The following is a 24,588-nucleotide window of genomic DNA, read 5'->3' as shown; positions in this document are numbered from 1 at the left end:
TTTGGTTGTTCTACTTTTCTGTGCCAAAAATGTATGCACTTTATATCATCTTATTAGTTCAGATAAGCTTCATATCATATTGTTAATCACGACTGATCTTGTTTGCTTTATCTGTGTTCATGCCTCCTGCAGTGGTTGCTTCGAGGACTCTGTATAGGTTTATACTGACAATCTCTAATTAGTGATTACTACAAGTTAAAAAAGCAAAATCATGATAGAAGTTGCTGAAATCTCTTTACTTTTCTAGGCTTTATCATTTTTATCGTCAGTATAAACCTGTAGATCTTTAGCACTAATCTTTAGATCTTTAGAACTAATCTTTATATGTGTTCATGCCTCCTGCAGTGGTTGCTTCGAGGACTAGATATTAGCACTAATCTTTAGATCTTTAGAACTTTAAATTTTTCTTCAATGTGTGCAGGTTTCATGGGTGTATATAGATTCTGATCACTTGGATTGAATTGAATTCATCAGTTTCAGCAGATTGCCTTCAAGTTAATCATGGAATTGGATTCTTGGGACCTTACATAGTTTATCTTTTGTCAAACTTAATCTATTGAGAAATTTCTTGGTCCTGTTGATGTTTCTTATGCATTACATGTTAAAATATTTTGAAATTGATATTTTTAAATTATAAAGATTATGTGTAGTTATTTTAAGTTTTGTTCAAATGTAACATCATTTTAAATAAATAAAAATTGGGGGAAGTTTCAGAAATGGAAGTGATGTTATTACATAGGATACTCCTACACAATTGCAAGTAGAACCATCAGTAGTAAGCATACGATACTGTAAATCGAGTATTTCAAATCAAGCAAAGATGTTTTATGCAGAAAGTTTGCAGTATCTTTATTTAAGATCACATCAGAGGAGCAATCATAACCTGAAAAATACTCTGGAGAACTCTTCATGCAATCTGAAGGGAAAAAAGACAGCATAAGGAACCTTGTGGCTTTTGAACACTCAACTGAAACTTGGAAATTTAAATTGAAACCAAAAATCATGTATCATACCCCTAAACGCTTCTTGGCCGCAGTCAGTAGCTTTTTTGGATCTTGTACGGTATCTGTGTAGGCATCAATCTTGTTCAATTCCTAAACAATGTAATTCTTGTTAGAATTAACATAAGTAGGAAGTTTGCATTGTTAGCTTATAAATATTAGATTTGACAATAATTTTTGCATCTAGGTTAACCAGACATATAATATAAAGGATCATATAGAAAGATCATTTTTTGCTTAGTCCTTGTATCGAAACATGAATATAGAAGAAAGATGTGATTGATGAGCATCCAATTTTCTAGGTGTATGGAACTACCTCAATCCACAATGCCAATTTAGGCCGGCCTTTAGTAATGTCATAATTCTTCAACTCGGTTAAACTGTACTGGAATCTTTCAACGAAAGGAGCATAGGCAATATCAACCTAGAAAAAAACAAGTTTAGACACGCAAATACTGAAAAACTAAAAACAAAAGTCACCAGCTCATAGTATTGTTCTATAAATGCCTAAACATCGTATCTGAAATAGAATAGAAGTTATGGAACTAATGATTCATTGACCAAAAAAATTTATCAGAGATCAACTTTCAAAGTTGAAGCACCACTTCCAATATAGAACAACTCGTAATGCACACTGAATAACTTCATTGGATAATGCCATTTCAGAAAAAGAAAACAACGGATGATGTATGTCTATTGATAAGTGCTTAAAATTCTTGAAGATATTTAATCCTTAAGTGGGCATCCAAACCAACACAGACAAGTAAAATAGAAGGAATAAATATTGATTGAGACAAAAAAACAGTGTGAAGGGCAGGTTTATTTTGTTTGATTTATAGAAGTTGGCAGGAGAATAGATAGTAGTACATTATTAATTGATTACGAGCAAATCTGTTGTTTAAAACTTCGAGTTTGTCCTGATTCTGCCCTCGGCTGAATATTCAATAAAAAAAAAGCAACAACTGACTTAGAAATTCTAGTTTGTACTGATTATATTAAGGGACTAAAGATTTGCATTGCATTGTAAGACACAGATATATGAAGTTTTCAAGACAATATAAAAGACAGATACATGAAGCATATAATATCATAATTAAGAAAGCAAATTACTAAAAGATCTGTTCACAAGGAATTAACTTCACAACGTGAAAGGCAGGAATAATATGTGATTGAATTTACATTAGATATTATTTATACAACTGCATAGTTACTCACCAAACTAAATTGTCCAAGGAAAAATAGTCCGTCGTCAAACTTTGAAAGGGCATCTTCTAACTTGTTGAAGGCAGCAACTAGTGAAAAAAATGTGAAGTAGATTAATGCTTAATACATCAATTTCATACAATAAGATAACAGAAATTAATTGATAAGAATTGTAACTCACCAAGTTCTTCACCGATATCTCCCAGAGCAGGCAATGCCTTGAAATTGACTATGTTAAAGTTATCAGTGTATGAAAAGAGCTCCTCTGCAAACTGCCTCTTTGCGGGATCCTATAACTCCCAATATTATACACCAAAAAAACATAGCATTCGCAATCAGGAGAGCTTTCAGAAATCACTTACATCAGGCAGTAACTTAGGACCCTCAAAAGTTTCATCGATAAATTTAATCAGATCAAGACTCTCTCCCTTCACCTCGTTGTTATGCTCCAAAGCCGGCACCTATTGAGAACACATTGACCTCATGACCAAGCTCGTACTATTGAACAGAAAAGCAAACCGAGGGGAATCGAACCTTATTCCCAGGATAAATCTTCTCCTTGTACCAGTCTGGCCTATTTTGCAGATCGATTGGAACCAATTTGATCTTTTCCTGCACTCCCTGCTCACGAAGCCCGCAGAGAAGAGGAAATATTTGACTTACCCACAACCGTCCAAAGCCGTAATCTTTCTCAACTTGACGACTTATTGCATCAGTTAAATCAGTAAAGGAAAAAAAAAAATACCTTAAAATTCCTAACTATCCAAGGGCGTTGCGCATATGGGCAGATGTATGAAATATACAACCTAAAAGCCGATCGCAAGGAAGCAAATCAACAAACTGCAATCCAAACATAATCCAAAACTAAAGATTCGGCAAAGGGATTAGATTACCTGGTGGTGCCATCGAAGAGAGCTGGCGGTTCCGAAGACGAGTTGAGGGACGGAGGAAGCACCTCCTTCACAGGTCTGCACAAGTGCAACTCCAGCATTAGCGAAACCTAGAGGCGACTAAGCGATCGAAAGAAAGGATTAAAAAGACTAAGAGAAAGGGAGATCAACCCGGAAGCCGCCGCCACTGCTGCCATCGCGAAGACCAACGATGAAGGGTCAAAAACTCCGATCCGGCGGATTAAGGAAGATATAATGACAAGGTTGAAGGTGAGAAATCGTGATTAAGGAATCTAATCAAGGCGGTGATTGGTTGCTATTTTAAAAAAGATCTCATTAACGTATATTATTTTTTATTTTAAAAATGTCATTATTTCAACGAATATTTATTGTCAAAATTTATATCTCAAGAGATTATAACTCGCATCAGAACCCGTTACGCTCAACCGTTACATATCCACCGCCGATTTCTCGATGCATATATCGTCAGCGTCCCCCAAAAGGGCCAAAACCCCAAGGGCTCCGTCGAACCCGGTCGCAAAGCCATGGATCCGCCTCTACTGGAAGCGGCTGTAGAGAGTCCTCCCGCTGGCGCGGTGGCCTTCGCCACCAAGCTTGCTCCTCCCGCAGCTGACCTCGCAAATCTCACCTCGACTGCACAGCAGTCCGATGGGAACGCCAAGGAGCCTGGAAAGCCTGGGCGGACGGAAGAGACGAAGGTGGCTAAGCTTGGGGGCGTCAGCTTAGGTATTTCGAGTAATTCCGAGGCCAGCGCTGTCACCGATCTTGAGAGAAAGCTCCGGCGAGCCGAGAGATTTGGGGTGCAGGTGGTGCTTTCCGAAGAGGAGAAGCGAAATTCTCGAGCAGAGAGGTGAAAGTTTTGAACTTTGATCTTGTTCCTTGAATTCGAACTGTCTAAGTTGCTCCCTTTTGTACATATGCTAATGCATGTTTTCTATTTTGATTTTTCCTCAAAATAAAAGAAGGTATGTTTTGTAATTTTGCAACTTAAGCATTTGAAAAAATGGAACCACGCTGAATTGGAGATTAAGACTCTAGATAATATGGAATACCTTGGGTGGAGGTGAAAGATAATATTTTGGACAGGTCAGAACCTTTGTGCTGTGGTAGATAGATATGATTGAATGTTTAGTTCTTTCTTTCAATAGTTCATTGAAACTAGGCTTTCATTTCATTATCTACTTGGTTTCAAATACAGTTTCTTTATGAACTTTACCTGCCACAAGTAGTATTGTTTATTGTATTGTGACTTTGTAAATGGAAATATGGTCTGTATATATATGAATTGAATTGAATAGCTCAAGTTTAGATTGTTTTGTAACGTTTGTTGTACTACTTTTGGTTGATTTTGACTTTAGATCATGAAACTAATCAGGTCAGATCATGTCAGATATATTTTACTTGTAATGTAATTCAGTAGAATTTTCTGTGCCGTATGGATGCTGCTGCAGTTATTTATAGAAAAAGAAAAGTGTAATCATGTGCATTTAACACTTGCATTATGAGCTAATGAAGAAGGAGAGGTAAAGGTAGATGAGTAAGATTAATAACAGACAAATGATTGATTTCTCTTTATTTAGGTGATGGTATTATACAACATGAAACTCGACGGTAATAAAAAGATCTCAGTAATGAACCTCCGTAAGTGCTTTCTTATCCTGTTTTGGTCATCAAATGGTGGAAGTCCTTGTGCTTGATACTTTGTGTTGTTTTCTCAAAATTATCAGTTACTTTCCCTTAAAGTCAGGAAGATTTTTTAGGACGAAATTTGTTCACCTTTTCCCACTTGAATGAGCATAAACGCTTTCACTGTAGAATAAATATTGTTTTAATAAAAACAATAATGATGATAATGTCATACCTAATCTATGTATTTTGTCAATGTCTTGGTTATACACTTTTTCCTGCTTGAATGAGTATAAACGCTTACACTGTGGAACATATGAGGTTCAAAATTGTTTTGATAGAAAATAATAATGATAATAATGCCTGTACCTAGTCTATGTATTTTGTCAATGTCTCACGTTATGAACCAGATCTCCTTTTGTTTTTTTTCCATTTTCATATCTTGTTTTAGCTCGATAATTGTTACTTTCTACTCTAAATGCTAGTCATTTCTCAATTTTTATGGTAGATGTGGTCTGAGCATCTGTGATTTTAGTTAAATAGGTAATAGTATATTTATTGCCCAAGTTATATGTCTGCATTGTTTCACACGATACAAGGACTAGCCTATTCATAATGTGCTTTGCAAAGTTCTTTTGTTGAGAACATATATCCCCATCATTACTTTATGTTCCCAAGGCTATTGCTTGAATATTATGTTCCTTTCTAGTAGGCAATTAGTTATGTTTTCAAAGGTACATACCCATTTTTCAGTTTTATTGTGTTTAGGTTATAGTGGACAATTGATTATGTCTTCTTCATACAATTATGCATCTTAGTTATTTTTATTTTACTAGTGATAAGAAATGCATCCAATTCTTGTTGTTTCTTGTCCTCAGCTGATGATGATAATTGTGTAGTCATAAAGAGCATTTAACTGGTCTTCAATATTTTGCTCTATGTTTGATTGTTAGCATTTTTTGGATCACTATCCATTTTTCAGGCCTTAATAAGATGAGCAATGATACATTACATGAAAATGTAGCATGAAAATATAACATGACATACTCCATGCAGTGGGTCCCACATCCATGCAGTAGGCTCCACATCCATGCATATAGTGTGTCATGTTGGATTTTCATGCTACATTTTCATGTAGTGTATCATTTTTCTAATAAGATTGAACTGCTTTATCAAGTCATGAATTTTGCTTCTCCCAATTGTTTTGTTGTTCATTTGTCAATTTAACTGAGGTTGCTTTTTAAAATGTGGTTAGTGTTACTCACTTATATATTAATTTTGTTAAATCTTATTTACAGGTTTGGAATTGGTTCAAACATAACTGGAAGCAAGATCCTGGGACAAGCAGAAGTGGAGAAAAGAAAAGCTCGAGCAGAGAGGTGTTATTTTGCTCCATCATAAGTATTACCTTTTCCTCTCAAATTGAAAATCCTTAAAAGTCTCTTTCTTTTCCATATCGTAGGTTTGGACTTAAGGTGGATAATCCAATTGATGAGGCAGCAAAGAAGAAGGCTCGATTGGAACGATTCGCACCAAACCCAAAGCTCGACACTTCAGAGGAGGGAAAAAAGAAGGCAAGAGCAATAAGGTGATTGGTTGTTTCATTGATCTTTGTCTCAGTTCGTTGTATTTTGAACATATGGTGTGCTGGTTTCTTTCCTTGATTTTACCAGACTGGATATCTTGGAAAATTAGTGCATAGTTTTTCCTTAGAAAATACGAAAAATGCAAGTGTACGTATTTGGAAAAGATCCTCATATATGATCATTTAACCTTATGCATCAGATATTATAATATCACATAGATCATGAGATAAATGCATTCAATATTATTGACAAACAATAACGATGCCTACTTTTAATCCATATTCGCCGGATTTGCACATGCTTAATAACAATATAGTTTACTAACAATCACTCACTTAAGAGAATAACATTCGACTTTATATGGTTTTCTTTCTCATATATGTTGATTTGACAACAACACACTCTCAAGGAATTCAATTGGAATCCATCTCTGGACATGACTGTTAGGTAGGTTATATCTTTATACTGTTATATGATATATAAAGCACTAGAAAAATGGAAGATCTCACCTGAGAACTTCTTGACCATCTCCTACAATTTGTGGACAAACACTCCGTCATTTTTTTCCCATGTCTCTCCACCCAGAAAGGAATTTAGTTGTGATTGTATGAAGCTTGGGACAAGTTATTTGTTGAAAATCGTTGACAGTGATCATAGTCTACCCTTAATCCTATTATAATCATTAATTTACTTAAGAATCTGATTAAATGTGGTTTGTTTCTCAAATTTTACCATTAACTATCTGATTATTTAATTTGTTTTTAGAAAACAGGCTATAATAAAATCAATTTATTTAAATATTCTCTAACAATCTATCTGTTCACAATTAACTGGATAGAACTTGCAAAAAACAAAAAAAATGAGAAACAACACATTGGATATGATATTTTTTTTCCAAGAGGTTTTATAGCCAAACCTAGACAAGCAAATTGTTTGTTAGATTCGTAGAGACGTCAGGCAATGACACCTTGAGGCTAGCAAATCTGACCCACAAAATCTTTGTTTAGTTAGCATTCTACCTAATTGGGCAAATGCCTGTACCGAGCAGGAGCCGGGATCAACTGGTGTTGCTCCTGGTCTTGCCTGTTCATTTTGTGCTAGGTTTGGAATCAGCTTGACCATCATCTATTGGCACCTTTAACTTAGCATACTTTCTCCATAATACAATTCTGATGTGTATAACTTCCTCCTCTACAGGTTCTCGCAAGATTCATCTAAAGTGAGTGGCGAACCCAACTGTGATCTGGTAACTCTCACCTAGCTAGGAAACATTCATGAAGAAAGGCGGTTGCTTTCCCTCTAAATTCATCTTGCTTATTCTTTTTCTGAAACCAGAAGGCGAAAACCGTGCCACCCACCTGATTGGGTTTTGCAGCAGATCATCAACGTCTCCATGATCAGGTATTTGGATAAACTATTCCTCTTATGATCTTCATCAGTAGCTAACAGATTCTCGTACCGTCTGTAGACGTCTCGTATTTTAGCAGGTTTCCTCTGTTGAATTGTGCCACCCAAGTTCAGCGTATGAAGTTTTAAAGTATCTCCATGTTCTAAAACATGATTTTGATGACACTTTTGCTGTTACTTGTGTTCCCTTTGAGAACGGGTTTGGATTTGGGAGTGCTTCAGAAATCTTGATATCATAATTGTAGCATTTGTATTGCTAATTACTTCTGATCAGCCTCGGAGAATACTAATTATCACTTTCTTTTTAGCATATAATTGGAAGAAATTTACGACATTGTTATTAGAACTAGTAAGATTTGTAACATTACGACGTCTCGTCATTCCCATGCACCACTCGTGGACCGGCTATTTGCCATATGATTGTGATTTATTTTATAAAAAATTAAAATCCTCCTAAATTATTTTTATTTTTAAATTAAAATCGGGGTGTTTTATTTGAAATATTATTTAAAAAGATGTGTTTTTTTTTGCTAGATCAATTGTATCTATTTTAGAAATTTAGATTTTCTTTTTAAAAAAATGGAGTTTATATTTTATCATAATTTAATATAAGCTTGATTTTAGTTTTTTTTAAATCTTAACTTTCTTTATTGTTTTATGAATTCAGATTTAAGAAAAAAAAAATCAAAGTTTAGATTTTTTTATGAAGATTGTTATAATGGTAATTCTTGATTTTATAATATTTTAAACTCCAATTTTAGAATAGTAAATCATGATTTTTTAACCAAATTTGGATTTTAAAAAATACAATTAAGATTTGGGTGTAACCCTCTTGTGTGTGTGCGTGTATATATATATATATATATATATATCACTTAATTTATTTGTTTAAAAAATGATATCTACAAAATATAAATTTTTAGGTCACAAAATTCAATCACTTTTTATTTTATTTTTTTATCATCTAATATCTAATTATATGAACTAACTGATAACGAAGATGACATCTGATCATAAAAAATTAGGATAAATCAATAAGCACGTACAAGATATTGCTCAGCAATTAACATTTTAAAATTATTTTTTCATTAAAAAAAATTAATTATGAAAGTACTCATAATTAAAAATTTACTCATAAATACTTGATTAATTATGAAAGTACTTTACCGTTGCACCATAATCTTACAAAAACACAAAATTCGATCGCTTGAATCATCCATACAGTGTTTTCACACATGAAACTCTTTACAATTACATTAAAAAAAATCATGTCAGGTTTGTGTTACAGGGGTGTGTTTAACTGGCGCATGGCTGGTGCACGAGAACGGAGATGATGTCGAAGCTGGCGGCTTGACGATCGGAATGGCAGAGGTTAATGTGGCAGGTGAGAATCCTGATGATGCTGCAGACGAGAACAGTGGCCGTGGAATCCCGTGATGCATCTGCCATGTCTGATGGGCTTCTTTTTCTATGTTTTTTCCCTGCAAGTTATAGTAGGTCCTCAAGCAAGATATTACAATAATAATTTGCGATCTGCAAATAATAGCTTCTACTTGGAGTATGTATTCCAGAGATTTTCCACTTCTGTGATCGATATTACAGTCACATTATTTGATAGGTTGAAGCTAAATTAAAATGTACAAGGAACAGGCAATTTGGACAAGTATGCATCTTTGGCAGGAATTAGCATCATTAAGTGGTTTAAGGAATACATTGCTAAATTTTGATCAAGAAAGAAACAAGAGAACCTGATACATCTAATGGCTAGTGCGCAGAACAGTTTAAGCACTCTACTATTTAAACAGAGGTCTAATGTTATTGGAAGGATCCTTATTCTGTTTGCAGTATCAAGATAGAGACAGCCACAGCTCGAAAGAAAAGGGGGGAATTACCTGGATGTTGGAATTAAAAGCAGGACTTTGAGCGGTCCATGAATGAGAATTCCAAGGGGATGTATCTGTATCAGTTCTTTCAGGGGAAAGATGGTTATTCTGTAGTTAAAGAAGGATAGATGCCAATCAACAGCAATGAAAACTATTTTCTACTAAAATATCAAGTCTTATGGTTAAAGAATTATAAAGTAGACGCAATTAGTGATCAAATATAAAGCAGACTATCCAACAGATGAGCAAGGTCGATGTTGAGCAATGTTTAAACAAGAAACAAAATAGGCAGGGAATTTTCTTTCTAAAGATGATTGCGATAGTTCGAACTGTCCGAGCTCTACAAGGAGCTATAGTTTTGAGTCTACCACTTTAGGAAGAGAAAACACTCTTCTGAATATGAGAACTAATGACTCAAAAGCAAAAGAAATTGCAAGAGTAACAAATTACACTATTACCTTCTTAGTAGATGAAGCTTCAAATGAGGTATTGTCTGGTTTACTTACATCCCCTTTTTGAATATGAACATCAGGTTGAGAAATCCTCAAGTTCAAATCAATTTCATGGCCTGGAGGAATGACAAAACAATCCAAAGAACATATGAATTACAGCAAACAGATTGTCTATGAGTGACAGGAAAGGAAAAACATAAAAATGCAGATTATACCTTCAGCATCAGCCTCGATCAAAACATCTCCCTCATAGATACTCAAATCAAAATTTGTCACAGCCTCCCTCCCATTGCATTTTATAGCTGCCTTGTCATAAGCCCTAGTGTTGAAGAACAACAAAAATAAAGAAATCAATGTTGGCATATAAATGACATACTTGAGGAGTTACAATTAAAATTTCAAGAGATTATAGTGAGGAATAAGGAAATTCCATGCTCAGTTGAACCTTGCAGCTTCTATTTCGCTGTTGAATAGGCCAAGATATATGTACCTGCACATCCAACCATTGTTTTCGCATAGGTTAACTGTAGGTTTCAAAATCTTCTTTATTTAGTTTGGTAGAATATGTATATTTATCATTTTAACTTTTTGTGGTTTGATCAAAAGAAAGAATTGATGCTACCTTATTTTTTTTTAAAAAGGAAAAATATAACACAAGAATAAATGGCTTTGGCTTTTTACTTCTTTCCGAGCAACTGCCCTATACGAGCTTCCCAGCGACCACACTTGTGAAGAGTAACCCCTCTGTATTTGGAGCTTCCCCTTGAAAAGCCATTGCTTTGTCGCCGTAGCGTGTGTATAAATTCTTCTTTTGTCAAATTTATCATCTAACATTGTAGAAGGGCATTTCAATCTTACATATCCATCTATCATCTATCAGAACCATTAGACAGTATATATATATGCCAGTATGCAAAATTACTTGTTTCATATCCTCCTTGTAGTCACTTAAAATGAAATTAATATCAGCATCAAGTCCCCTGAACTTAATTGCAGCTCGATCATATGCTCTATAAACAGAATCAAATAACATTTAGAGTTGCTGGTAAATGAACAAAAAAAATGGGAAAAAATGCAATAGTTCAAATAATCATAGAAGATCATTCCAACCTTGCAGCAGAATGAGCAGTATCAAAACCACCTATTGGAATTCCACCCAATAAGAATATATATCTATTAGAGAATCTCATAGCACAAGTGCTAAAAATCATGAGAATAATATAGCTAAGAAAGATCTTACCCAAATAAACCTGCTTTCCGCAATCCCTGTTGTTTAGGAAATTTTAGTTAATTGATAGCAAGCCTGCACAAATATGTTTAGAGAGGAAGGGAAAAAAAGATACAAAACAAAATGCCTACCAGATGTGGGATTCCCATCTTCCTGTTCTCCGGTAAAAAGTGACACCTCTGTATTGAGAGCTCCTGGATCGAGGCCCCCTTCTACTCTTCTTCATTTGCTGTTGCTGAAGCTGTGGCTGTAGCTGCTGCTGCTGCCACCGCTGCGGATGCAAAACTTTTGCCTCTGAGGAATCATTAGTCTGATAAAGGCTAAGATCCATCAACTGTGATCTAGATGAAGACGGCAAGGAAGACGAAACAGCTATTGTCTTTGAACCATCAGGAACCACCGCCTCTAGAGGAAAGAGCTGCTTAGTTACTAGCCGGGACTCGTTTGAAATATAATCTCTCTCCTCGTCGATCTTGACATCATTCTCACCTTCTCCTGCTTTAAGGGCCGCAACAGCAAGCAGCCGAGTAGAGCACGATCCCTCGTCGGCCGGTGCACCATTGGAAGTCTCAGTGTTGAGGATGGACGACTCAGAGGTTTCCGAGGTAACCATGTCCCCTCCGCCGCCGCAACCATCAGCAACCACCGACTCCCCCGAAAACACCATGTTGAGATCCAACATTTCTTTCTTCACCCACCGAAACAGATTTTTTAAGAAAAAAATCACCCTTGGTCAATCCGAATCAACCCAACGATCGCAGGCAATTCGTCCACAGCCCGGAATCTACTTCTTAATTATTTTCGGAAGAAGAGCCAGAGCAAGTAGAGGTAGAAGCAGGATAAGGCGGAATCATTCTTACGGAACATCTGGACTTCAATCCTCGATGATTCGAACTGAACGATGGATCCCAAAGCTCGATATCTCCTCTCTAAAACGAAATCGATAAAAATGGAAGTAAATCATTAAAAAAAAGTCAGCGCAGATTTCTCGAAATATCAAAAGAGATTGAAAGAACACAAACTCACGCCCAATGGAGCAACTATGGATCGTGAAGGAACATCCAGCGTGCGTCGGCGAGAGATGGCCGGCGACTATCGGCGGTAGCGGCGGAGAGAAGTGAGTTGAAGGAGACGCCAATGATAACCGATATATAGAGAAGGCGGTGGGACCATAATAATAAAACGGCGTGCGGGGCCGTGACCAGAAGAAACCGGTATCCCGACTTCGCTTTTCTCCAACCGCTACAAGACACAATATCGGTGGCATCCAAAGTTTCGACCGTCCGATTATATCGGACGTACAGTATCATTCCACATGGCTCCATATTAATAAATTGGCGTCCTCGGAGCTACGAAAGGACAGGACCAAGACACGTCTCAAACAGTTGACACTCGAATCGATACACTTATTTTAATACCTGCCTTGTGGTTGGTGCTGTTCCGGGAGGACGGAGGCGGTCTCACGAGATGCTTTTGGGTGGGCAAAGATGAGTGCGAAAAGTGATTCGGTGAATTAGCGAAAAGCGATAAGATTAAGGTAACGTTTGATGTTTGGCTCGTCAATATTTGGAAGGGTATCAGAAAGGGCACTTCAAATGTAATTCATTGTGTTTGAGGGGTGATATTGACATTTTATAGTATTAATAAATAATAGTAATAATAAAGTGGTTAGAGTAAGATGTAATATTTTAGTTCATATTAAAATTTACAATAAAATTATTAGTGACTTAAGTCTTATTAATAAGCTACATTATTAATAAAATGTCTTAGAATAAGTATAGAAAAATGTCAAAGAACCCTATCCGTACCCACTTGCTCAATTCTCCACGTAGGTGGGTCCCGCTCGAGATTGAACGACGTTTCCGGTTACGGTAACCTTTGCCGAACCTCAAAAAAGATTAACCAAACGAAAGCAAAATTATTTATTAAATCTTACTGCCTTCCTATTTATGGCAGCGCTGGGTGGGTGAGTGGGTGGGCCACTTGGGGCTTGACCAACCAGGAGGCGCCACATGGAATGGAGACCTTCGCGAACATTCTCGATTGGTTTGCAAAAAAGTCCTTTATTATATTAGTATTTGTAACGATTCTAATAAAAGTAGCGAAGTTTAGAAAAAGGTGCCTAGTATATGGGATTTAACAGAAGACACCTTCGTGATCAATTATTATCAAAAGTTCCTTTTTTTATTCTCCTTAAATTTGAATACACAATATATTTTAAATACCCAATCTTTTTAGGACCGCGTGGCAAATGGATTCTTTGGCCTATTGCACTTTAAACTTTTCAAAGTTGAATATTGAGTAAATATGTAATTTTTTAAAAGTTCAAGTTAATTATAATTAAGTTAATTTTTAATTCAATATATATATACACACACATATCCATGAGCACTCTACGCATTGTGTTAATTTTTTTTCTTCAATTTTTACTTCTTTTAATTTAATCATTATATCTTAAACTCTAAATTATAAAATAAAAATAAAAATTTATACTTAAAAAAATTAAAAATTTATAAAAAAAATGTGCACATATCATTTACTTATATATATATAATTAATAAAAATTTTGATTTAAAGGATCCTTTACTATTCATGGGACCCATTCACTCTACCCAATAACAATTCAACACGTAATGCCATAAAACATAAAGCTTTCTCCATCAATAAGACTAAAAACAATCCATCACGAGTGGGAAGAGAATTGATGGAAAGGTAGACCATCACCATAATCACAATGGATACAAATTGTCGAGCACGTCAATTGAGACTTGAGAGGAATCCATATCGATAAACTTATTTTCAATACTATTTTCCATTTTTATATATAAAAAAAGGTGTAGGTTATGAAAAAGGTGCACACTCATGTTCTCTGTGTTAAACTTAATGTTATATTAAAACATACTATTTCAAATTCATTAGAGAAAGAACATTAGGATAAATAAATTGGCCGCTCAGATGGCCTTTGTCGGCTCCTAAGGCCAAGGAATCACGAGGCATTATCAATATCATGCGGAATCTTTGACAATTAGACGAGCCTTTTTCATATAAAAATAGTATAAAAAGTTTCCTTTTCGATGGAACTAAGGTAAGATTCCTTTTATCCCTTTATGCTTTACACTTGAGAAGCACTAATCTTGAGTAGACATATGCAAGTGCATTGAACTTGTTCACAAGAATATTGTTCATTTACAATCCTAAATGAAGGCATATGCTAAAACTAATGATAATGCCTATAGACCAATATATATGAGATTTTATTATTTTATATATCTTTAATCATTCTATTATTTAAAAAATAATTAATGCATGTGGATTTTATATTTTTTGCAGTAATTAGTTATTGCTTATATTTATTGAACAGGACTGTCTATGGACCTGTTCGGTCTGTCACTGACAGTTTTGTTTACGGCCCGGTTGGCCCGTTACCGGCCCACTAGCCCGTAGAAAATGAATTTGAAAATTGAATAATTTTAGCTAGGAATTACTGGACTGGATTAACGGTGATATTTCCGTTTGAAAAATAATATAGGAAATAATTTAGAGTCATGATGGTTCTGTTATGGAAATTCTGTTCCGAGCAAAATTTGGCGGATTGCTCAGTCTTTGTGTATAAAATCGTAGCCGCCCTTTCGGTTTCTTGATTTCGCATCGTCCAACTAAGATTCCTCGCTTCCGATCGAGAACGCCGGCATGAAGAGAAGCTACGGGGAGACGGAAATGGAGAAGGAAAGGAAGAAGAAGAAGAAGGTGAAGCTGATTACCTGGAAGTTGGGCGGCAAAGTCGTGGCCACCACTCCCCTGTTTTCATCTGGCCATTTAATGGTCATGCCGGGCGTCGCCGCCGCCCCTCCCTCCTCCGGTTCTGGAACTCGTTCTACTTTGAGTTCAGGGAGGGGGCCGCTGGCGCCGGAGCGGTGCGGCAGGCTGAGGGAGAAGCTGGCGCTGCTGGGTGTGCGCCACCCTGTTTCAGTGATGAAGAAGACTATCACGACCAGCGACGTCAACCTCGGGCAGCACCGCCTTCTGCTACCCAACAAACTCCTGGACCGGCGGCTGCTGTGGGCCGTGATGAGCGAGGAGGAGGAGGCGCGGACGAGGGGAGATGCGGGGCTGGAGGTGAGAGTCCTGGACCGGCTGGGGCGGGAGTACGAGCTGAGGCTGCGGTTGGTGCACTCCATCGAGGCGTACCGCGTGATGGGCCGCGACTACACGAGGCTGGTGGAGGCCAACGCGCTCCGGGAGGGGCAACTGCTGGAGCTCTTGGCCTTCCGCCTCGACGACCACCTTGGGCTAGCGGTGGTGGATCACGAAGAGAATCAGCAGGAGATGGAGGAGGCTGCCGGGGGTGGAGGCGAGCAGCAGTCGGCGGTGATGGGGTGGCGGCGGGGGAACGAGATAGTGGAGGCGGCGCTGACGCTGATTAGCATGAGAAGGCCACTTCCTTCTCCTTGATGTCCGTCCTGGTGATCTGGAGAAACACACAAGTTTTTTCTAAACGAAATTAATTCAGATTTAAATTCATTTATTACAACCACTCAACATCTCTACACTGTTTTTTTTTTTTTTTTTTTTTTTTTTGAGTCTAGATAGAATTTAGAAGGGATTTGCTCCATATCTGTCCATTTTGGTGCAAGCTAATTGCTCATGTAAAAAACAGGAAAATTAAACATATATTTTTTATCTGAGATCAGTTATGTACAGTTGCAAGGATTGATCGACATTATTTTCCATTTAAATATTTCGAATTGCAAGATAATACAAATAATAAAATTTCAAATTATTAATATTAATGATACGGCTGGGGAGAGGGACTTGATTAAGGCAAAATGATAAATATTTGACATTAAGTGAGTAATGATCATAAATTAAGGCAAAATGATACTATGATTGTTCTTTGTTTACCAACTGTTCATTTATAATACATAGGATAACCTACTTTAACAAGTGTTATTTTAATGTACCTATCAGATTAGAGTTATATTACCACTTATAAAAATAGTTTAAAAAAAAATTAAATTCATTTCAAAATTTCAAATTTAAATGTCACTATGGAAACACCAAAACTTCGAAAACGTTATGGATTTAGTATAACACGTCGCCTTCCTCCATCTCTATCTATTATATGAAAATTCTTGTGTTCTTAGAAAAATAGATTAAATATTTAATAATCAAAATGCCCATCAATCGTTCTCTGTTTTTATCCATAAATATTTAACAACATTGAGCAAAAAAATTTTACTCTTTACAAAATGACTAATCACAACAAATAAACAACAAAAAATGGTAATGATATTACATGTTTTTCATAGCTTTTTCATTTTCTTCGACTTGATTTGAAGATTCCTCTTCTCGCATAAGAAGAATACGCTGTCTATGATCTTATCAACTCACAAATCAAGAGGGGAAAAAAACAAATAATTAAAACATTCTAGTCAGGGACAAATTGTTCCATAACCTCAATTCTAACAATCACAGACCAGCAAGAGATACAATGGGAGTGTAAAACATCAAAATAAATGTAGGGAAATTAGGTTTTAACCTGAGATCTCACCAACCTGGCTGGGGCACCTCATGGCAGGGAGATGTAGCAAGAATCGTGGATGTGTTAGGCTGTGTCCTGGCCGATCAGATCGGGTGTCTCTGCTTCAACAGTCGACAAAGCCATTCGCACCTTCCCTGCCCATGAATCCAAACGACTGTGCAATGATTTGATCTGCGGAATCCCTAGGACTCTAGGCTGCACCCATGAGATGTATACTGTTCCCTCGACTTGATCTACTATGCCTTCAATGAGATGAACCTGAAGGGGCAAAAAAGAAACACTCCTCTTGAGTTGTAGATGCTAGAAATGTAACTGGTACGCCAGCAAAACTGGGAAATAAATGCCAAAATAATAGATATTTGCCTTTTGATCCTCGTAACTGCATACATATTCAGTGCTGAATGTTAATTACTTATGTGTGAGATAATAAATACATGAACTTGGATGAGGTGAAAAAGGGTCCAAATTTAGGACTTAGGTATATGGATCCTAGTTCTAATCATCACAGATCCAAAATCCAAATCATATAACCTTTTCAGACGTGTTTACAGCTCACCCAAGCTTCAATTTTATTAGAATATTCTAGTATTTTTTTATGCTATGGCCTTGAAGATATGAAAACAAAGAAGTTGTACATTCACTGTAATAATTATTAATCAAAACTAAGAATTGAGATAAATGAAAACAATCAAACTATATATAGTTATAAATGAAATATAATGAAAACTAAGAATTGATTTAAATAATAAATAGAGAAATGATATGCAGCATGAAAAAATGCAACATGAAACTAACATGACACACTCAACTGCATGACTGTGGATCCCACTGTATAGATGTGAGACCCACTGCATGCAGAGTGTCATGTTGATTTCATGCTGCATCTTTTCATACTACATATCATTGCACTAATAAATATATGATCATCAAAGCCAGAAAAAAATATTACAAAATTTCCTAGTAAGAATCTATGTTAGTAGAACCGAGTATTTGACATTGTTGTGGATATAGGGTTTGTATATTTGCAATGGAATAATTTGCGTGAAAGTGAAGGACGGAAGGGTATCTCCATTATCTGTTTTCCCCCAAATAAACAGGTTTTTGATACTTGGTCTCCCCTCCCCCTCTCCCTCCTCTCACCAATTGCTCTTCTTCCAAGTAAACACTACCTAAGCTGGTTGTTTCTAAAAACATTAAAAGTGAACAATAGGATGTTGAGTCTACGTGGAAGTGTTGGAATCCTTTATAAGAAATCCACAACATCAACTAAAGAGAAATCTACACGACAGAGATAACAGTTACTATCAAACAGAAACACAATATAACCATAAAAATGAAGGATAAATAACAGAAGCATCAAAATTTGCAACTAACATGCAAAACAGAAATTTGAAAGAAAAAATAACAGAAGCCAAAAAAAAAAAACTGAATTTGAAAAGTCTTTCCAACTAACAAGCTACCAACTCAGTTACTCAGGCAACAGACGAATGAACTTAAATCAAGGGCAAAAAATGTTATGCTTACGGAAAGGGATTTCATGAGGAGATACTCCACATCTTCAATGGAAAGTTTAGTTTTCTCAGCAATGATGGTTAAAGGAATAGTCCGGTCCTCAGATGGGCGACTGCAGAAAAAAATATATATATCTTGAATGATGTATGAGACACTTGAATATAGAACGAAGAGTATAAGACACGCTGGCACATATCTGGAAGAAGTTGATCTCTCCCTACAAATGATCTTACCTAAATATAATTTCCATCAAACACAGAATGTTGATTTTTTCAAGTAGCTTCCTCTCATTCTCTACCAATGCAGGTTGCGCACTCAATGCAGTGTTATGGATCTGACATAGTTCTTGATATCTAATCAGATTTCCTGAGTTAAAAGCCTGAAGAATATGATAGAGCCACTCCACTTTTGTCCCAATGAGACTATTGATCTGTAGGCCAATCAGGAGCTCAAAGATATGAGTAGACATGGTAAGTTACAATGAAAAAAATATATACACAATATACATTCTGCAGAGTCTGGGAAAAGATCCATGCACAAGGATATATGATAAAGATATACTGAGTGAACTATTGGAACATATGAATGCATTTGAATTGATAACGAATAATAAACAAAGAAAACTTTGTAGTTATCGTTCAAAAATATAAGTTAAAATGTTCAATTTTTTAGGAAATGAAAGAGTATACTTCTTCCACATAATATTGCCAAGCACATTCATAGAAATAGGTAGGTAGAACTCTGACTTACAATGGGATGAGCAAGCAATTCGCCGAAGTTGTATATGTTATCCCCCAGCAAAGCTGAAAGAGAAAGATCAAATGCCAAGTCCTGAAAATAAGTACAAAGTCAAGTTTGGCAAATGGATCACAGACATTAATATTTAAAACATTCTTGTTAATATGTGCAAAGGTACAGCCTGAGATTCTCATAAGTCAAAGAACTAAGAAAAACGATGAGAGGATTAGACTGCAAATTAATTTTTGTTTATGGAGAGGAAAAATGAATTCAAAAGTAGGCTGTCAAGGCAATAGCTTGATGATATACTGGCCACAAAAAAAAGTTTACACACAAGTCATTTCATGCTACCACAAGACCAAAACTTATCAGTTAAAATATATCTTACTCTTAAAACTTGTTGTATTGAACCAGCAGGCCTCAAATGCACGAACATGCATGAAATACATTTTATTTATACAGTACCGTAACTTACTATTCATACTTCTACACTATACTTTTTAAAATTTAAGGCTCATTAACTGCTGGAAACTATGAAATCTATGATTTTTTCTATGCTATTTCCATCATTATGATAACTGGAAGCTGAACAACAATCTTCTCCAAATTGTCAATGTACTTTTCCTGCCCTCCATAAGCAAAGTAATGCGATGATACTCATTCAAGTGATATCTACAAACTAGCATTCCCTTGTCGAGAAAACAACAGCAATTCCTAATATTCAGAAAAAAATATGATAAAAATATGGGAAGGTCTACCGTTTGTTTACAAGATTCTACAACATGATAGTTATCCATCGCTATGATCTCAAAATTCAAGCATGAAATCCTCGCATGTAATCTTATTTTTCTTTTGTGGTTTGAAATCCTTAAACTTTCACACCCACTGAAATGAAATGCATCCTCGTGTTCGGAGTCAAACATATTGCATTCAAGGCCTACTTACCTATGAAAAGCCAAATAACGATTTCTAGCATTTCTCCTCTTTTACTGATCAATGAATAACCAAAACAAAATACGCTGATTGTATAGCATAGGATGCAAATGGTCAGCCCTGAAGATATTTCTAGCATGCTGGCTCTCTATTATGCCTTCCCTTGTTTTTTAAATGATAGTTTGATTACCTTTCAGGAGCAGTGAGTTAGGCATACAGATTTATCAGCTAGTTCAATTAATCAGCAAAGTCACTTTCCAATAAGACATAATCACATTTACCAGTTTGAATGATGCTGAAAGAGACTCTACTGAAGTGTATGCTAAATAAAGAAGAGCGCTCTTATAGAATTCAGCAAATTCTTTTCGAGATTTATGATACTGCAAAGATATCCAATAGTAGCTAGCATGAACAGAAGGATCGACATCAGTCATGCTGTCCAATGTGCTCTTTCCCTCATCTATGAGTTTTTTGCACTCCTTTTGATCCCCTTTTTCCAAATTTAATGCAGCAATTTGCATTTTAACATATAGGATTGGTTCCTCAATTCTCAACTCTCGAGTAGCACGCAATTTTTCAATTATTCCCTCAAGATAGATAATTGCACCATCCTTCTCTGAATATTGACGTGAAACCACCACAGCAAAATGAGAGAGCTTCAATAGATTGATTTTGGTCTCAAAGTCTGTAATGAAGTTATGATACAGCTGTATAAGAGCATCACCAGCCTACAGAGTGAAGCAAAAAATGTTATTGTGACATCATTGGCAAAATTAGTAAAGAATAAAGGATAACCAATAGAATAACAGAAAACAGTTAGTACAATCTCAAGTTAGGTTTGATGACAGGTAACCATGCAAACAAAGGCAATCAAATTGTCCTCACAACCAACTAATTTGTTTGTCATAAGCAATGGATGTACATAAACAACAAACAAAAACATTCATGGTATTGAGCATAGATTTTTTAAAGTTAATTTAAGTAATTTTACAGTCACAAATCAATGAAACAATGACAACTGAAACATACAAATTTTGAAAAGAAAAACATCTAAAAAGTAAATCCATCTGAGAATCACTGTTGATTTGAATACCATTTGAACAAAAATCCTTTTGTTGCTTCTAAATTAGACTACTTGAAGTACATATGATATTATTAACAGGATAAAGAAAGGGTGGTAGAAATGGATTGGAGTTTCCAAAGTCTTGTATAATTGTCATGTTTCACTTAGGCTAAAAGGAAAAAAATTATAAAACTCTGGTATATGATTTGGAGCATTTTAAATGTTACGAAGCAACACATTCAAAAAGTTGATGTACCAAATATGAGAATGATAAAGATGGATTTGTGACATTATTAGAAAGGATAAAACAAAAATATTAATATCAAACAGCAATTGAGTGTAGCTCAATAGCCGATAAATGAAAGATTGAGATGGTATGTACATGTTCAAAAGCATATCGATAAATTCAAAGAGTCAAAATCTATTTGAATGGAAGTCAATGCAATAATAAATAAATAAAGTTGATTTAAATATTACTGCTGTAAAAATTGTTATACTGTTTCTATTTAAATGTTTCAAAGCGCATATGATGACAACATAAAATATGGTAAAGAAGACACACTTTAAACCAAGATACTTAAATTGGATGTAAGCTAGGATAAAAACCAAAAGGGAAGGATGTCAGCAAAGAATTCTGTAGAATATCTAATGGAATGCAAACTAAGTTGGATTGTTAAGATGATCAACAGTTGAGATTTGATTGGCCATAATTTAAGAAAATTTAAAAATATGATAAGTGCATTATCAATTGAGAACAACTGTAACAAACACATTCCTCAGGAAAAGAAATCCCTTCTTTGAAAAGACAATGAAATTCCAAATATCAAAATCTGAATAAATCCCTTTCTGCTAGCTGCACCACTCAACTAGTATGGTTAATACCTAAAACAGTTAAAAAGGAGCCTCTTGGAATAATTAAACACAGTCAAGGCTTATAAATTATCACCTGGGCTCCTACTACAGATTTAAACATACAATTATACAATAGATATGTAATGTAAATACACATGTTTCTACTTAAATTTAGATTTGCAAAAAGAGTGTGAGACACTATACAACTAAACTGAAGCTACCCATGCTCACAGAACAAGTTTTTGAAATGGAAATACTCCAATAATCAAATTATTTAGGTTATCACATCCATCCTGGCACACTGTTAACTGCAAATCACACTACACTAATCAAAATCAAAATCTCAAACAATCAAGCTAGGCAATGTCTATGCACAGTAGACTCCCAAAAAGCCCCAATGAGTTATTTAAATTTCCAAAACAAATAAAGAGTCTATGAATTGCAATAACAAGATTTTCCGGCTGTATTTATTCTAGAACTATAATCAAATCTTCAACACGAAAAATTGATATTGGGTTATAAATCTTTAATGCGGAATCACATGCAAATATACATCACCTTACAGACAAAAATTGCTTTTAATTTGTTTAAGCATCCTTCAAAATGTTCCTTTTTTAATTTAGGCATCAAATTTCCAATAACGTCCTAGATCCAGCTACACAAGAAGATGAATAGCAGAAATAAAAATGGAGATTGGCAACTTACTTTACGGCGAAGAGAATAGGCAACTAAATCACACCAGGTGACTTAAACAACAAAAGTAGAAGCGAAAAGTACCAAGGGTAAGAGAATACCTGAACTACCGCCAAGGCAACGAACTGCTCGAGCTTGGCGGTGAGTTGGTGCCACAACTTACGCTGGTACAAATCCGCCAAGGCGCTGTACCAGTCGGCGAGCTCCGGCTGCGCGTTGCGCTGCGATTCCAGGTATTGCAGCGCCATCCGATCGAGCTCCTCAGGACCAGATCGGTAGCAGGACGATATCTTTCAAAACCCTAACTTGGCCTCGTTCTATTCGATTCTTTGCTTCCGCCCAAATATTCTGTAGTTCGACCTGCCTTTTTCATTTCACACCTAAACTTTTTATAAATCATAGTTTATCCTCGACCTTTGCAAAATAACTTGTTAAAACAAAAATAAAAAATTAGCCTAATTTCGATTCTTTACTCAGGACCTTTGCAAAATAACTTGGAGATGGAAAATTCATCCCCGATTTCATAAATTTACAAATTCTTTCTCAACTCAACTAGTTAAAAGAATGAAATTGACTGATATCATACTATCAATCACTAGGATAAATTGAGAAATGGCGTATCAAAAATTGAATTGTAGATACTTGAGTGACAACTTAGATGTCGCGATATCATTATCCCAAGATTTTAAATAATGTTAATTGGAGGACATTATTTCTAAATAAAAATATAAAAACTAATCAGAATTTTTTTTAAAACAATTTTATTAAGATTAATATGTTATGAAATAGCATTTAAAAATATTTATTATTTTATAATTAAAAATTTAAATATTGAATCGACTTATCAAAAATTTATTATTTAATTGGGCGCGGAGTGAATCGATCTATTATATTGACGATTGAAAAATTTTTAATTCAGTCAAATCCAAAATAGAGTAGAAGTTAGATAAGTTCGTAGGAAAGTAAAAAATATATTAAAATATAAATTTTTTAAATTTAATAACGGATTAGGAATGTCAACCCATTAAATTTTTATTTTAATTTTTTTTAACTCTTAGATCAATTCAAATTCATCCGATCTATTTTTATGAGTCAATCAAATTTTAATTTAATTCACTTAAATTATTTAATCGACTAACATAACAACTCTTTTGCATTAAGGTGGAATCCAGCACCTTAGCAGTCCCACACGATCGGTCTCACGATCATTTGTGAGGAGGTAAATCGGGAAACTACAGTTGGTCACGACGTAGAAGGGTATTGCCTGACTTCGTCAGGATTCGAACCCTTGCTCTCTTCTGCAACTCTGCTGCGTCGTAACCAACTCAGTTATACCCCGGAGGCGACTAACATAACAACTCCAATTCACGGCTCATGTCTCTTCATGGATCGTGCCAAATTACAAAATCCAATTGCGGGTCCAAATTCAGATTCGGGGCTGAATCCGCGGGATACAACTCCATTGCTCTATCGGAACCCGTTGAATAAGACGGATTGGATAAGACATCACTTGAGCTATGTTAGACTGGGTCATAAGTGGCCCTTAACAAATCGAGCGGGACCGATTCACCTGCCTCGAGATGCAACAGAACAATCATCGATCCAAATAGAATTGAATATTTAATTAAAATCAAATCGAATCGAACTGAATTAATCAAAAGTGAATCAAACAAAATTTTTTTAATTAATTAAATCGATCAAATTTGTAAATAAAAATTGAATCGATAAAATATCAATTAATTTAATTTTTAACCAAATTAATTAAAATAATTAAACTTTTTAAATATTATAAAAAATTTATCAATTAATTAAAAATTTACTTATTTCAAAATTTATAAATTATTTTTATTTTAATTAATTAAATTTAATTTAATAAAAAATTTTAAAATCGAAATCGAACTGAATTAATCTAATTAATTAATTTTAAAAATATTTAAAATTTTAAAATAGCTTAATCA

General features: G+C 35.2%; 4 protein-coding genes across 5 annotated transcripts; 1 reads left to right on the top strand and 3 right to left on the bottom strand.

Annotated features, from left to right (window-relative positions):
- Nucleotides 1-769: 769 nt before the first annotated feature.
- LOC141824518 (protein IN2-1 homolog B-like) lies at nucleotides 770-3,335 on the bottom strand. Its single transcript, XM_074711828.1, has 10 exons — nucleotides 3,266-3,335; nucleotides 3,098-3,172; nucleotides 2,950-3,010; nucleotides 2,739-2,825; nucleotides 2,567-2,665; nucleotides 2,386-2,494; nucleotides 2,217-2,293; nucleotides 1,318-1,425; nucleotides 1,014-1,094; nucleotides 770-916 (listed from the first exon to the last, which is right to left on the bottom strand). Exons 1-10 carry the CDS (start codon nucleotides 3,289-3,291, stop codon nucleotides 908-910), a joined length of 732 nt encoding a protein of 243 aa, XP_074567929.1. The 5' UTR covers nucleotides 3,292-3,335; the 3' UTR covers nucleotides 770-907.
- A 260-nt stretch (nucleotides 3,336-3,595) lies between these two features.
- On the top strand, nucleotides 3,596-8,002 carry LOC141824804 (uncharacterized). Of its 2 annotated transcripts, none has more exons than XM_074712138.1 (6): nucleotides 3,596-3,965; nucleotides 6,040-6,120; nucleotides 6,204-6,329; nucleotides 7,525-7,573; nucleotides 7,663-7,728; nucleotides 7,796-8,002. In XM_074712138.1, the coding sequence occupies exons 1-5, from the start codon at nucleotides 3,640-3,642 to the stop codon at nucleotides 7,687-7,689; spliced, it is 609 nt and encodes a 202-aa protein (XP_074568239.1). In that variant the 5' UTR covers nucleotides 3,596-3,639; the 3' UTR covers nucleotides 7,690-7,728; nucleotides 7,796-8,002. The 2 variants fall into 2 exon arrangements, with proteins under 2 accessions (XP_074568239.1, XP_074568238.1); XM_074712137.1 differs by having other exon boundaries at nucleotides 3,598-3,965; nucleotides 7,666-7,728.
- Nucleotides 8,003-8,916: 914 nt separating this feature from the next.
- On the bottom strand, nucleotides 8,917-12,405 carry LOC141825175 (APETALA2-like protein 3). The gene is made up of 11 exons (XM_074712560.1): nucleotides 12,324-12,405; nucleotides 11,429-12,226; nucleotides 11,310-11,335; nucleotides 11,180-11,210; nucleotides 10,992-11,079; nucleotides 10,751-10,896; nucleotides 10,515-10,559; nucleotides 10,285-10,388; nucleotides 10,076-10,185; nucleotides 9,627-9,725; nucleotides 8,917-9,215 (listed from the first exon to the last, which is right to left on the bottom strand). The coding sequence occupies exons 2-11, from the start codon at nucleotides 11,977-11,979 to the stop codon at nucleotides 9,006-9,008; spliced, it is 1,410 nt and encodes a 469-aa protein (XP_074568661.1). The 5' UTR covers nucleotides 11,980-12,226; nucleotides 12,324-12,405; the 3' UTR covers nucleotides 8,917-9,005.
- Nucleotides 12,406-16,698: 4,293 nt separating this feature from the next.
- LOC141825206 (26S proteasome non-ATPase regulatory subunit 13 homolog B-like) lies at nucleotides 16,699-22,943 on the bottom strand. The gene is made up of 6 exons (XM_074712591.1): nucleotides 22,732-22,943; nucleotides 20,304-20,750; nucleotides 19,102-19,182; nucleotides 18,585-18,781; nucleotides 18,364-18,463; nucleotides 16,699-17,097 (listed from the first exon to the last, which is right to left on the bottom strand). The coding sequence occupies exons 1-6, from the start codon at nucleotides 22,876-22,878 to the stop codon at nucleotides 16,903-16,905; spliced, it is 1,167 nt and encodes a 388-aa protein (XP_074568692.1). The 5' UTR covers nucleotides 22,879-22,943; the 3' UTR covers nucleotides 16,699-16,902.
- Nucleotides 22,944-24,588: the final 1,645 nt, after the last annotated feature.

The sequence above is a fragment of the Curcuma longa genome, chromosome 3 (assembly GCF_044706935.1).
Source record: "Curcuma longa cultivar G26 ecotype Majalengka, Jawa Barat chromosome 3, ITB_CL_G26_1.1, whole genome shotgun sequence".
Lineage (NCBI taxonomy): Eukaryota > Viridiplantae > Streptophyta > Magnoliopsida > Zingiberales > Zingiberaceae > Curcuma > Curcuma longa.
Note: the sequence above shows the minus strand (reverse complement) of the source record. Positions and strands in the feature narration are given on the sequence as shown.